Source organism: Electrophorus electricus, chromosome 19 (genome assembly GCF_013358815.1).
Source record: "Electrophorus electricus isolate fEleEle1 chromosome 19, fEleEle1.pri, whole genome shotgun sequence".
NCBI classification, from domain to species: domain Eukaryota; kingdom Metazoa; phylum Chordata; class Actinopteri; order Gymnotiformes; family Gymnotidae; genus Electrophorus; species Electrophorus electricus.
This window is the reverse complement of record NC_049553.1, coordinates 10,814,556-10,830,242: the sequence shown is the minus strand read 5'-3', so window position 1 is coordinate 10,830,242 and position 15,687 is coordinate 10,814,556. Positions and strand designations below refer to the sequence as shown.

Genomic DNA, 15,687 nt, shown 5'->3' with positions numbered 1-15,687 from the left:
TAACAAAAGGCATGTGATCTAAAACCAGGGAGCGACAGACAAATACATTAGATTTTTTTGGGTTGTTTATTTAGTGGGTTAAGATTTATAAGCAGCTGTAAAACAGTTTAACAAAATTAACTTTAAATTTCATTTTAACTTTAGCCAATGTAACAGGTCTTTCGAATTACACAACAGTACCACTAGTGCATCATAGTGGTTCCATAGTGATAACAGAGCAGCTCAGAAAGCACCAGTCACAGAGGACATGCTACAGCTGGAAGAGCATTATTTCCCCTAACTGTATCTGCTTCTGAAGCCATGTGCAGGAACCAACATCCTCTAGCTACAAATATTAATATTTATAAATATCACCACTGCTAAAACTGTCTACACTGACTAGCAAAGGAAATAAACAAATAAATAATTAGTCTAAAAGCATTAAAAGATTGATGAATATGTCATCTAAACAAAAAAACATAAAAATTAAATACATTTTTGAAATGAGGCAGGTATGCCCTTGGCAAAAAAGAGGTAGGAAGAATATATAGGTGGAAACAATAGATAAAGTGCAACAGCACTGGTGGGTGTATAGAGCTTAAAAAATCAAAGTAGAAGAATAAGATGATAGGAACTGGTGTGATCCTGTCTATGCTCCTACGGTTGCCAATGGATACAGCAAGCGAGAAATGAGAGAGCTGCTGCGGTCCAGTTACCATGGTGATGGGTTGCAGCTCAGAGCAAGAGAAAAAGAGAAAGAGAAAGAGATGGACAGAGGAACAGAGGAAAGGTGAAGGGGCAGGGAGAGACAGAGAGACCAAAACAAATGACACATACTAAAAGTAATTTACAAAAATGGAGAGACAAAGGAGGGAGAGAGAAAAAAATAGATTATTATTATTATTATTAAATGAGATGAGCGAGAAAGAGAAAGAAAGAAACAAAGAGGGATTGAAGGAGAGAGAAAGACTGTTACAGAGAAAAAAGAATGAGAGGGAGGGTGGAAGGTTAAGAGAGAAACATACTGTGGATTTGGCAGGGACGCTAAGGGAATCAATGGGAGGTATGTGTAGCAGCATGGGGGAAGTTCAGTTCACACATGGAGCCCCAAGACTGTCCTTTAGACACAGAGACCTTCAGAGGCACCTGGACACACAGCAGCAGAAGCAGCACCCACAGCAGACCATCAGACCACTCATAACTGTCCTACATTCGCTAAAGCCTAAATTAAAGTCTACAAGACTATAGTCTGGCCAATTTATAGCACATGCACACAAATGTGTGCACCCCTGCACGCACGCACGCGCACACACACACACACACACACACACACGTATGCACACCTGCATGCACACACATTCAATGTCAATAATGCAATAAACTGTTGTATCATGGTACAATTAATAAAAATGTTATTGTGACATTGATCAAAAGTATCAGAACACATTTAAATATGCTTAGTCACTAAGCAAATTTAGCTTACCAAAGGGCTTAAGTGTTAACAAGGAAGACCTGCTTTGCTTACTCACAGTAAGACTGACTCCAAGACAGTCAATGTACTGTAGGGACTCCATTGTTTCCTTCACTAGAACTGCATTAAACACAATAACAATAACATAAGGCCCTGACAGGCTTCTTGATCTAGGTGTACTGATCAGGAAGTAACATATTCTATACTCACCAGCAAAGTCCTCTACCTGCGAGTCATCCACCTCAAAAAGCAGCTCATCGTGAATCTGAGCAATCAGCCTGGCCACAAACACATAAAGGTAACTGTTCACTTGAGTTTAATTTAATCTCTCTGTGGGAATGGCTCTGACTCCCTGCACATTTCACAGAAATTTTCTAAAAGAACAATCTTGCTTGAACTTCACAGAACCATTTGGGAGATAAAGTTAATGGTTCTTTTGAACAGATACAATGATAACTCTATAATTCTATAAAATAGCTTTTAAAGATGTTAAATGGGTTTAAAAGTAAACTAAGAAGTGCACCTTTAAAATGGCTACATGTATAAGAAAAAACAACAACAACAATAATACTGATTGAAAACAGACTATTACTCTCAATCTAAGATGTCTATCCAGTAACTTGATTCTGACTGCTGTGTCTGCCATCTAGATTGCAACCATCTATATTATTAGATTAGTGAGTCTTTCAGTGCTCACTCCCACTGCCTGGTGAGGAGAGCTACTTGATTGGACCTGGTAAGACCTTCAGCCCATCTAGTGCAGACACAGTGTCTAAGGGTGTTCACGGAATAACGCAGATATGGATAGAAGAAGTGATACTAAGAGATATAAATTAATTAGATCTATCAGACTGCCCTGCCCTGCTCCCAACTGAGTGGTTCACAATAGCTATGGTTCCGTCTAAATACTAAATTAAATATAAGCACTAAATTAAATTCTTAATAAACTCAAACAAAAATAAAAAAATATACTTAAAATGTCTTTCACTAGTATGGTGTGTAGGTACAAGTTAATAATATTTGGAAAATTATAATTTATGTTTTGTTTTTGCAAATGGCCACATTTCTTTTACATATATAAAGGCAGCAAATTATAATAGCTAGATCCTGGCACTGCAAATGGCCATTCAATATTAGCATTTACCTTAACTACAGTAGCATATTAAAAAAATCAGGGTAGGGTGTATTGGAGAGATATTTTACAAAGAGCAATTGTAGCTTTTCTGAATGTCCAAAGCTACATGTGAAATGTAGTTCAGAAATGGTCTTGGTCCTTAGTGCAAAGGGTCTTTCACACCAACTCACTACAGAAGTATTTTAATCATAGAATCAGCAAGGTAGAATCAGATGATCAGTCATATGACTCTATTCTGTTCCCAGTAGAATATGTCATTTAGCAAATGTCTTTTTATTTCAGAAGATTTTCCATTTGCATCAGGAGTAATTTTTAGTTAGTCAATTTTATTCAGTACAACTGGAAAGCTATTTAAGAGAGAAGTGGGAGTGGGAGAGAAGAGAGGTATAACCAGGTACATGGATCACAAACCCAAAAGGAAGAGTATGGAAACAGCTAAACAGATGCACTACAGGATTTAACAAGCTGATCTCCAGCTAAAGTTCCAGCACTAGGCTGGGAGTCCTCAGTTGTAATGGACAAAGAAGGAAAGATAAAGCAGAGCCTGGCCGTATAGATATCTAAAGGACTAGATAAATGGAAACTGTTGCTGCTTTTCCACCAGCAAAGTGCTGGTGCTCATGCTGGAGTTGGTTCTGGTTCCAGCGAAACAGCGCACTTTTTAAGAATGGACCCGCATTTCCACGGGTTTGAGAACCCCACAATTACATATGTGGATGTAGGCGTTCCATCATCCAGAAACAGAAGTCATATAAAAGACATGGCCATATCACAAGTTTGCATGCATGTTTGCTTCTTCCACAGACCACTAATGATTCATTTCTGCTGCAGTACTCGTGCTTATATGTGTATATGGCGGAAAGGTGGGTAAACCACTTTATGAGGTAACGCTAGGATCCTAACCTTCAGCTACTTGCTTAACAAGTTTGTTGGTTTCAGACCAGCAAGATTATGGGGCCAGAATGGCACCATTCTCTTTCTGGCTGAGAACCTATGATTTTGTGCCAGTGGAAAAGTTATATGTCTGTATGAATGGAAGATGGGTGGATAGATTAATTGATGGATTGGATGGATGGGTGAATATACCTGGCAGTGAGAGTTGTGGATGAGGACACACGTGAGCAGATCTGTATCATGGCCATCTTACAGAGGTCTGCTGCAGAACCTGTTTTTACACACACACACACACACACACACACACACACACACACACACGCAAGCAAATGATGATTTCCTAACGAAATCCTAATGAAGGATTTGCAGTGGAAATCTTGATGTATTAAATCACCCTGCATAGATGAATGGAGTGATAACCTGTGCCAGCTCCTTGTACCTTCTTTGCTCTCCAATTTGTTCCATGAGGGTCATATACACAAAGCAACAAACATACACACACACACACACACACACACATTACCTTGTACTACAAAATTGACTGCCTGTCTCTCTGCTTGGTTACGGGTGCCCCAGTCCGCTGAATGGATGTGAGGAAGGGCACGTCGTCGCCCCATTATGGACTTTACATAACCTAGGAACAGTCTCACAAGCACACAAGCACACACACACACACACACACACACACACACACACACTCTAATATAAACTTTCTCTGCCAGCCTGACTCCCTTACACACACACACACACACACATACACACACACACACACACACACACACACACACACACACACACACACAAACCCCTGGGTCAGGCAGGACAAAAGGCCTGGCTTTGCAGCTAAAGTCCAACTTCAAAAGGCTTGGTGTTAGACAGAGCTCCCCACTCGGATATGTCTCATTTTCGGAATCCCATAGACGCCAGGTGCAATAGGCCACAAAAAACACCAAACCACCCCCACATATGTGACACCACTTTGAGGAATGTGCCTAGCTAATGTGCAATGTGTGCATGCATGTGTGTGCTTTTGAGATACTGCAACAATGGGCAGAAACAATAACATAATGGCAGGAAAAAATTGCTTTAAAAACCCTTTCCTGGTCATGAATGCTACTAACATTTATACTGTGATGGGATGTGTCTGTTTTGAGATATTAATGTATGGATTTAAGATTAAGTGGTGCTGACTACTGGTGAATCCTTTGCTGAGTAGGTTATTCAGAAACGTACTACCTGACCACTGCGGTACCTTCATTTAAATATAAAAGAGTGTGTTAGTATGTGAGGAGGTATTAATTGGCAGGTGGCTACATGGCTGTTTTGTTACAATACAGAAACAAGTTTCGAGGACAGCTAGACAAATTATGCTGTAGAAGGAGCACTCAGTGGACTGAAACAGCAAAGTCTTGGAAAGCAACAGAATTCTGATTGTAATTGAACTTATCTACACACTCATTTGTAAGGTTATGCAGATACTATGCCAGCAGACAGACTGGCAAGTAGTAATCTCGTCCCCTGCAGGGTCTCTGCTGGCCTGCAAAGATCATGTCCATAACCTTAGACAGTTAATCATGACTTCTTGTATCATGTGAATATATGAACAAGCTGTGCTGTAAATTAACTCTACCGGGCCAGTAGAATTGCCTACCACAAGGGACAAGCTTTACATTAAATCTCTAAAGTGGTTCAAGATGGCTTCAGTTTAGAACTGTGGTGTAACTGGAGTATTAAGGGCAGATGCAACATAGAGGACTAGCTCTTTCACACTGAAGTCTCCAGGTCATTTTTCTTCCTTCCCCAGTGAGACAACGCAGGATTATAAATCCTACCCCCTCTAATCAATCCAGAGAAAGCTGGGTGGAGGCATCACTGCTGGCAATTCAAGATGTGTCCCAAGCAAGCTTAGCTCTCTATTTCCCAGCTGGCCCTGTCTCCCAGAGGAGCCAGGGGAGGAGCTAAGTGAAAAAGACTGCAGGCAAATGGCTGGTAGTGATGACCGACTGCCTCAGGTGATGCAGTGCCAGTCGATAGCTGCAGTATTGACTTTGTAATGGAGGAAAAGGCACCTCATTCGACTCAGCACTTTTATTGGATTCTCACGTGTCCACAGAAAGTTCTAAATTCTGCTGCTGAGGTCTCTCTTGCTAAAATTTATACTACATACAGCAGTTAAGATGGCTGGTATATATTTACTTCACAATGAATTCTTAAATTGTCATTTTTTGCAATATGAATATTGTGAAACTATTACGATGCTGTCATGGTTTTATACTTGATAGCTTCACAATATTGTGTGTATGTGCGTTTGTGTACAGGTTTCTCTACTAATATTTTGTTGAATATATTTAATGTCCAGTTTGGGAAGTGGCCTGAGATCAGTAGGTTAGTTTGTAATAACTGTGCCATGAAAGCACATCCACATATCCACATATACACTTACAAAGTAGGGTATATCCTCACACACAGAACACCACTCACACACAATCGCATACACATTTACCCTGCTAATGCTTACTCATACTCCAACTCACATACAGACATACTCATATACCTACACCAGCAGACTCACACACTCTCTTGCTGTCTCACACACATGTAAAAGCAAGACCGCACGCACACACAAACGCATGCTCATGCACACACACAAGCCAACAGTCTCTCATGTGCACATGCATGAATGCATGTACACAAATGCATGCGTGCACACGCACACACACACACACACACACACACACACACACACACAGACACACACACACACACACACACACACACACACACACACCATATTTGTGGCAGTGCTGCACAGTGTGTTGAATGAAGCCCTGCACCTCTCTGTAGGTCTGGAGGAAGCTGTCCTGAAATCTACTGGCCTCTTCAGCACTCACACCCAATATACCAGATAGACGCGCCTTCCCTACAGAGAAACACACAGGCTCAGAGAATCTTACACAGTTGTTATCACTTTGTGACCAAGAAACTGTAAGAAAAGTGCTTATGCAATAAAGCAAGTAATGAACTGAAAGTTTATACAGATATTGAGGAATAGAGAGAATAAAATTGAATGAGCACTGTATTTTCAATAGTGCAAGAGGGAACAGTGAAAAAGAGAGAACACAGGGTGATAGTAAGAGCCTTAGTCTCCCATATGTTGCTATGGCTACAACCACTACTACAGCTATTATGCTGACACATCACCCGATCTTAGTGGCAGCGTTACTGAACTATTATTACTACTCCCACTAGCCAGGGGTCCAGTGCTGCTGGCACCTCACGCTCCACCACCATACTGAGACCTGGTAAATGGAGGATGCTGATTTATTTATTTCTAACACCACCAAAGTGTGATGAAGCTCATTTTCTCTCAGACATTTTTGTGTATCACTTTTTTGCGAGTTTTAGACAGAGATAGGGAGAAAAAAAAAGAGAGAGAGAGACCGAAAGAGAAAGGCAGAAGGAGAGAGGGAGATGGAGAGAGAGGCAGAAAGAGCGAAAAGGGGGGAGAGAATTTCAGATATAGAAAAAATTAGGATAACGGAGGCGGGGGGGGGGGGGGTTTATAGGGAGAAAATAGAATGAGAGCGAAAGCAGCCCACAGTGCAGGTATGTGGGAAGAAGAGGCCATAGGGAAGAGTGCTTATGAGTCACTGGCTCATATTCATCACAACCTCTCTACAGTCCCAGAACATTGTTTAATGCTATTTTGTATGCCCAGAGAGAAGAAACTGCCAGTGAGGCAATACCTTTGGGACAGTCAAATATCTTGATACCTATTGTTAATGTAAGTGAAGTCACTGAATTTATTTGCATTCAGTCACATGCTGTTGAATTTTCCACAATATGATTTAATACATCATTAAGATATAAACTCACTTAAATTAATTTAAACTATTGAGACATTTTAAGGATCTCAAGCCACCCTAGATAGGAAAAGATTTGGGATGTTATTCCAGTCTATTCAAGAGATACATTAGAACTACATTCGAACTTACATTACTTTAGCTGGTCTATGACCTGGTCTCCAATCACGTACCTTGACCAGATCAAATGCATTTAACAATAACATTTAAATAAATAAGGAAGCAAAGCCAGGGCCTAGACAATCCACCAATCCAACAAACTGAAACGTTTTATACATATGGTCCAGTGTGTGTCTATGCATTGTACTTAGAGACAGAGAGAGAGAGAGAGAGAGAGAGAGAGAGAGAGAGAGAGAGAGCACACACACACACAAAGAAGAGTCATCTTCTTTCACCTAATTACTCGTACCTCTCCTCTAAACCACCCCTCCTTTCACAGAGACACTCAACACATCTGCATATTCTGACCCATTTGTGTGTGTGTGTGTGTGTGTGTGTGTGTGTGTGTGTGCGCGTGTGTATGTTGCATGGCAGACCTCCTTTTAGAACTCTGTTTCCATGGTTATCTATGGAGTCTTGGAACACCTGGGTATGCGCTCTTTTTAATTTCTCTAATTCCACAACAGTCATTCTCTCATGCCCTATTCTCTGTCTGTTTGTCTCTCTCTGTGAAAGTACAGAGAAAGTACGTTTGGGATTTAATGAGCAATAAATTTTTTCACTGGGTTTCATTGATATAAATGTAAAATCAAGAAAACAGAAACAACCAAAATGACCCAAATAGACAAAGCCTAACAGTCACAATACTTCTTCCTCTCACTCAGTTGGGGAGACACATGCACACGCACACGCACACAAAAACAGACACACGTTCTACAGAGAAATCCATTAGCAACCTCTCTCTTAGCTTAACAAGACACACCACATGTCCAGAGGAAAGGTCAGTGCTTCATCTACATTCTTCATCTATGTCTGTCTTCTTCTTTCTATGACTATTTTTCCACCTGCTCACATTCTTACAGGTCCCATTCTTAATGCTAATCTTTGTAGGAACTGAAACACTGCCCCCTACGTGTGCAATAATGTCAACCAACGCTGCAATACACCTTAAAGGGGAGGGGTGAACATGTGGCTTTGAGGATTTACTGAACATGAGGATTTATTGGCAGTTGAATCTGAACCATGTGATATTCACAATGCTAATGTGTAGTGTATTCTTACCAGCTCCATAGATGACTGAGTAGACAATGCGTTTGGCATGCTCCCTATCCTCTGAACTTACTCTGTCTTCATGTATACCCTTCCTAGAGAGGAAGAGACAGACAAACAGCACAGGAAGAGTGTTGGTTATATAAGGAAGTCTTAGATAGCAGTGGTGAGCTGGAGGACACATCATGTGTGACAGTGAGCCAAGCTCCGACTTAAATAGGCTGCACTGGATTAGTGCAGCAACAGCATAACACCAGGCCAACAATCACACTGCGTGGTACATCACAAGCGGAGTCACAGTCAGCAGCAGCAGCAACACACACACACACACACACACACGCGTGCGCACAAACACACACAAACCCACACACACATGTATACAGCAACACACACACAAACTCACAAGCACACACAAAGACTCATCTCAGCACTCACATCCCTCAAATCATCAAATCACACATCATGTGGCAGGGATGCAGTGCTGTCATTGTTACTATAATTATGGATACACTATAGGACACTATGTGCATACCACCAATTAACTTCCATTTCCCCATTCTCCCCCTCAGCCTGACAGCTTGACTCCCCCCCCCCCAATATTCTCAGTTCAACACATTTTTCAAGATGACACCCAAACTGGTGCTTTCTGACACTGCCAGTTCTCACATACAGTACAATGCAAGCACAAACACAGACAGATGAACGCACACGTGTGCACACACACATACACAAACACACAAAGTGTTACACAAATTGCTCTATTAGGTTTGGCATTATGCAATAAAATGGCAATTTCGGATACGTAAAAAAACCCAAAACAAAACAAATCATATGACCTCAGCTTTACCACCAATTGTAGGCAGTGTTAGCGACACCTGTTGGACAGAGGGGTTTATATAATAAACTTCCCCAGCAGTGACTCAACCTGGGATAAAGTACACAAGAATGTTCTAAAAACGAAAACCTGGTTTTTCTGCCCAGGTCTGGATATCTACTGAACACATGTAACAACAAAAGTTACAGCTATCACAAAGTTATAGATATCATACACACTAACTTCAGAAGCAGATTTTTTAGTAGAGGTTTGGATTTGTCAGAACGCCAAACATGACAAGGCAAAACAAAATAAAACACTTGTGATGCTGCCGGCAGATTGTCATGGCAACAGCAGTGACAGCTTTTGAAAGGATGCTGAGATCTGGGCACAAAGTGGCAGTCCGCCCTTACTACAGAGCATGCCCAGAACACACCCACAGGCTGATTTTTGTGTGGATATGTTTGTGCGCTTAGTTTCTCTTTGGTGTCTGAATGAGTGGATGGGTGTGCCTGAATCTCTGTGTTGGTGTGCAGACATCTGTGTGTGTGCATGATTCTCTTTTTGCATCTAAGTTATAAGTGCGTATGTGTGTGCGTATGTGTGTGTGTGTGTGTGTGTGTGTGTGTGTGTGTTTGAGTGTGGACTCACCATTGAGAGGCCAGCATGGTGAAGACGTCTGCTTCAGGATTTTGGAAGATTTTCAAGAGCTCAGGGTCAGACGATAGATGAGCCAATAGACGTAGCTCCACCTGACAGAAATCTACACACACAGAAAATCTGCATTTTTACCAGATACACAATCACCATTTATGGTATTTGTCCCTTAAAGACAAGACATGAAAGAGAAAGCTTCACAGTGTGTGAAAGAAAAAATCTGCATTTTGCAAGAGAGCACATGAGATTAGAGAGGGATTGAGAGAGAAAGAGAGTGAGTGAGCAAAAGAAAAATTAGAAAGAGAATTAGGTACATTTCCATAAAAATGCACATATAAAAATCAGTGTGCGTGTGTGTTGGTATAGCCTCCATCTTTGTCAGCAGGAACAGTAATCCTCCCAGCGGCCTCCCTGTCACATAAAAGAGAATGTGAGAGAGGTTGCACTCACACTGCAGTACCAACTGAGTGGCTGTGTCTGGATTCACACTGCTGAGGCAAAGAGCGCTGACTCACTCTCAAGCGTGCACACACACACACACACACACAGTCTTTGGGTCACTGGTGGTGTGTGATGAGTAATATAGAAGTCTTTCTTTCAAACAAGGACAGTGCAGGGAGAGAGACAAAGAGACATTAGCAGATTCATGAAACAGATTCAATGGTCAGTGTGTACATATAATCAGTGATTACAAAGTCTCATCTAAACCAGTGATTGTGAGAATGTAAATCCAAACGTTTTAAACCTTCTATATACACATGGAAACACACACATCCACACCCAAAGAAAAGCTCATCAATTATAGCAGGGGTGAGAAGGGGTGAGGTGTCACAGAGGCTCCATAGATTAAACTGATTTCACTCATTCTATCTGTCACCATGGTGATTTGTGACTGTGGAATCAAGTTTAATTCCATTTTGGCAGTGAAGTAAAACTCACCTACATTCAGACCTCAACTCAAACCAATTTCCTTCTGCAAATCCTACTACAGAGGAAAAATTTAATCATCAGCATCTGATCCACACAAGCTCTTCAGTATTGTTTCTTCTCTCCTTAACCCTCCTCCTCTTTCCTCATCTCTTATTCCAGAGGACTTCATCACCTTCTTTGAGGAGAATGTTGCAGCAATCCACCAGTCCTTTTTCTCTGTTCCCACTCTTCCCACTAGTATTCATATCCCTACATCCAACTCTCTGGTTTCTTTTTCTCCTCTCTCCTCAGGCAAAATCTTTCAACTCCTGATTTCCAGCAATCAAAATATATGCTCACCGGCTCCCATTTCTTCCACCCTGTTCCAGACAATCTTGAGAGATTTATTTCCTTTCATTTCTGCACATGTACCAACTGTATTCAAGACTGCCAGGGTGGTACCAATCCTAAAGATGGCCACACTGGACAGCTCCACCATAAGCAATTACAGACCAATATCACTTCTCTATTTCCTCTCATTGAACAGTTTACAATCAATTATCTCTTTTCCTCATCTAGAACCAGGTCCACAATCCCATTCAATCTGGCTACAAACAGGCACATTGAAACACCATGCTTCAAGTCTGGACGACAAGCATCAAGACTATTCTCTGTCCTAACTCCCAGATGGTGGAACAAAATTCCACTGGCTGGATAGCAGAGTCCCTTGCAGTCTTCAAACGCAGACTGAAGACGTAGACTGCAGAGTTCTTTGCAGTCGCCGAATGCAGACTGGAGAATAATTCCACTATTTGTGAAATATTTAAATGACCACTGATCCTATACCCATGAAATACATACTACTGTTGGGTAACAAACTCTAGCACATACTGTTTGATATTGCTTGTTATTGCATTCATCAATGTCTGATACAGAGCTTATATTTATTTTGCACTTTTAGGTATCAGCATTGATTCCTGTATTTCAACAGTATTCTAGTTCAACAGTATCTTGAACTTTATCTTGAACCAATTGTACTAACTAGGACACATTCTATGAGTAAATGACAAAGTCACTCTGGATAAGAGTGTGTGTTAAATGCCAAAAATGTAAATGTAAATTTTGCCAGCTCATTTTCCATAGTGCTTTACTTACAAATTTTTGTTTGACAAAGTGTATATACATCGATCAGCCATAACATTAAAATCACCTGCCTAATACTGTGTAACCTACACAGTGCTACCAGAAAAGCTCTAAGCTTTACTACCAACTCTCACTACCTGTGATCTGTTACTTAGAAAGTCCAACATCCAAGACCAAGGTCAACTAATTTCCTAACCATCTTGAAGGGCCTAATTATATTGAAGGCTGAGCCTTACTCCAGGAAACACATGAACACATATGTTCACTGCATTACTGACACACCTGTTTGGGAAACAGGTGAACTGAGGGGGGTCAATGGGATCCTGAATGATGTTATAATTTTGTTCAAGTACTAGTTTTTCCAGGCATTTCTTGGCTACCACTGTTAATGCCACTGGTTGATAAACATTAAGGTAGGCCATGCTTTTTTGGGACAGGAATAATAGTGAAGTGTATAAAATGGTGAGGAATGATCTCTTGGGTGAAAGCTCTGTTGAATAAGTCTGTGTATCCTCTTGCCATCTGTGAAGCACATGCTTTCAGTATGTGTATATTCTACCTTTGGTAGAATGCCATCTGGTCCTGCATGCCTTCTGAGGGTTTACTTTCTGCAGAGCCTTGCAAACTTCAGAACGTGTAATATTCTGAGTTGGCTGGTGTACTTATGGGGTGTCTTCCCTAAGTGGTTCTAGACTTTGACAGCACAGACATTTTTTTTCATTTTATTCACACACACACACACACACACACACACACACACGCACACGCACACACACACACACACACACACACACACACACACACACACATACACACACAATTTGCAATGTATTCCTCTTACTGCAAATCTGAACACAAATAGGATTCATCTTTCATTACAGACTTTAACAAGCTCCCTCTGAAGCCAACAAGTGCAGGAGGAGTTTTGGAGGCATTGTGACATATGCCCACAAGTGCAGGGATTGGCAGGAAGACACTTGTTTCAAAGTTTTCTTAATACTGGTAAAAAAAAAAAAAATAGCGTGATATTGATTCAGAATCAAAATATCTCTAACGATAGATGCATGTGAGTCAGTATTTCCCGAGGCATGACTGAGTGAGCTCGAGTGTCACACTGCTGTTCTTCTCACAACTTTCTCTCTCTCTTACACAAGTAAACAATGTTGTTTATCTTAACTAGCATGTATATCGATTCCATACAGACATCGAAACACAGCAAAACACACTTGGGCACTTTAATATTTCATCACCTGTCTGACTGTTCAACCATTTATCCATCTATCATTCACTTTCATCCTAACAGTGGAACAGAGGCAAAATGTGCAGTAGTGATAGTAACAGTTTGCCCTGTGCTCACATGATGAACACTGTGATATTTAAATACCGGAACCCCAACTCCAATCTCAAAGAGCACATTTGTGACAGACTCTGAGAGGGCCTCTTCTTTGACCCAGACTAAGTGTCTCTGAATATCAAATTCATCTAAGAACAATTTGGCAGCTGATTCTAGGTCAGTACTTTGCCTCTAACTCATGCTAAGAGGGGCATGATTATTCTGGGAATTTCTGAGTGTAGGACAGTGCTTGGGGCTGCTCTCCCCTTAGGGATTTTATGAAGCACTTCCAGGAAAATTTATTGAGACAGACCTGAGGAGCTTTTCAAAAAGGGCATGCAAGGAATCTTGGGATTTCTGCTTTTGATTCGCAGGATATAATAGTAAAACCATTTGCAAGTTGACATGATAAGAAAAGGTAGAGTCTTTCAGAAGAGAGAAGAGGACAGAAGTGGGAAATAATTTACTCTGTAATATAGAAGCTAGCAGCCAAGCAGGAGATGAGGAATGGTCCTGTCCTCCTTTTAGCCTCCCTCTCACCCTGCTGCAATTCTCCTTCAGGTAACAGTAGGACATGTCATCCAATCAGTGACGAGGCCACTAAAGGGGCAAAATTCTCACTATCTGTCTCACTAACAGTCACTCATCCTCCCACCACTCTCTCTCTCACACATGGTAAATATGCCCAGAGCAAACAAACGAAGACCCATTGGAGTGGACACACCATGCAGGTGTCCTCGAGGCATCTCAGTAAGAACATCAAAAAGGCCAGACCCATTTTAGTTACCTCTCATTTTCTTTTTCTCTTGCTCTCTCCATCTCTTTAGCCAGCTTTCTCACTCTCTCTCTGACACAGTTTTGGGGTGGGCACGAGGACATCTGTAGTTAGCTGGCCCAGCTGAGAAGAGTGGGTCATAACACTGTTCCCATGGAAGCTGGGATTGGCCAGTTCGCCATACACACACAGACATGCCTCAGTCCTTTGTCTAACTCCTTACCAGATTCAAAAAAACCCAAAGGTACCCCCCACAAACACATGCAGGAAATAACCATAAGAAGAGACAAGAGTTTTACTGCACAACTCACTGTCTGTTTCTCTTTCAAACAAGTATATACATACACATATTCACACACATAGAAAAACCTTGTCCTTGTTGATAGGGACAAGAACTGATTTTTCAAATCATTGCGTATTGGGCCAGCAGGTTTCTGTTAGACACAGGTAAGATACACACACACACACACACACACACACACACACACAGACACACACACAGACACACACACACACACACTCACTCTTGTACTTACTCATAAGATTATTTATTTCATAGATTATTTCATTTCATATTTCACGGTTTACCTAGATATACTGACTTGATCACATTTGATTGTTTTATTCCTAGTGTAATGCAAACAGATGATAGGGCTTTTACCTTAAATATGATCAAAGAATAGTTATTTTATTCACATTGTGTTAAATTACAGAATTATGGTATCAAAAGAGCAAAAGACCAAGACCACCTGCGATCTGACTGCCTATCAAATCTACACGTTTAAGTAGTGTTGTGAAGTGATGCCAGCTCATTTTTCAACAGCAACATAAAAGGGACAGTGAACCACACATTAGCGTTCTACTCCAATCAGATCAGTGAGTAGGCATTAGTGATACAGATCAGTTATCCACTTAAATTTGAGGGTGGTGTCTGAGAAAGTGTATTGTAGGGTGAAATTTAGTGAAGCACAATAAAAAATTGATTTCAACAAATGTACTTCTCAGAATGCATGTGTGGAACTCCTGTTTGTTGTATCATAACATTTGAAGACCCTGGCAACAATAGCAAATAGCAAAAAAGCAATAGTAGGCTAGATAGCTAGCAAATATAAGTAAACAATCATGTAGACAGGCCCACCTGCTGAAAGGAAGGCACAGCCCTCTCGTGGTATGAACATGGCACGTGGGTGGACAGTTACCAGCTCCGCTTCCTTCTCTACAAACAGCCAATCACAGAGAAGACACTCATACTTCTGCAATATAAATTGCTACTATAATTTGGTAGTTTATTGTTATAGACTCAAAAACATCCAAACTGCGAAACAACGTGGTAAACTAGGTACTGCATAAAAATCAGTGCTTGACTAAATGACACTTTACCTTTCCAGTAATTAGAATGGATTGTTCACAATATAGAGAATAGCCAAGAGTACAAAATGGGAGACTGGGGATAGTGATGAGCTTTTGTGTGTATGTGCATGTGGATGGAGACTAAAATGATGCCT

At 41.0% G+C, this 15,687-nt stretch overlaps 1 protein-coding gene across 1 annotated transcript in view; it reads right to left on the bottom strand.

Moving 5' to 3' along the window:
* Positions 1–70: 70 nt before the first annotated feature.
* The window catches only part of poln (polymerase (DNA directed) nu), a 40,564-nt gene continuing 24,947 nt past the window's right edge, over positions 71–15,687 (bottom strand). Inside the window, exons 19-28 of the mRNA XM_035519987.1 lie at positions 15,321–15,398; positions 10,017–10,128; positions 8,564–8,646; positions 6,268–6,399; positions 4,003–4,113; positions 3,672–3,750; positions 1,661–1,728; positions 1,509–1,570; positions 1,005–1,125; positions 71–815 (exon numbers count right to left, since the gene is read on the bottom strand). Of these exons, the coding sequence (XP_035375880.1) occupies positions 1,033–1,125; positions 1,509–1,570; positions 1,661–1,728; positions 3,672–3,750; positions 4,003–4,113; positions 6,268–6,399; positions 8,564–8,646; positions 10,017–10,128; positions 15,321–15,398 (818 nt within the window). The 3' untranslated portion in view covers positions 71–815; positions 1,005–1,032. The remainder of the gene's footprint in view (positions 816–1,004; positions 1,126–1,508; positions 1,571–1,660; positions 1,729–3,671; positions 3,751–4,002; positions 4,114–6,267; positions 6,400–8,563; positions 8,647–10,016; positions 10,129–15,320; positions 15,399–15,687) is intronic.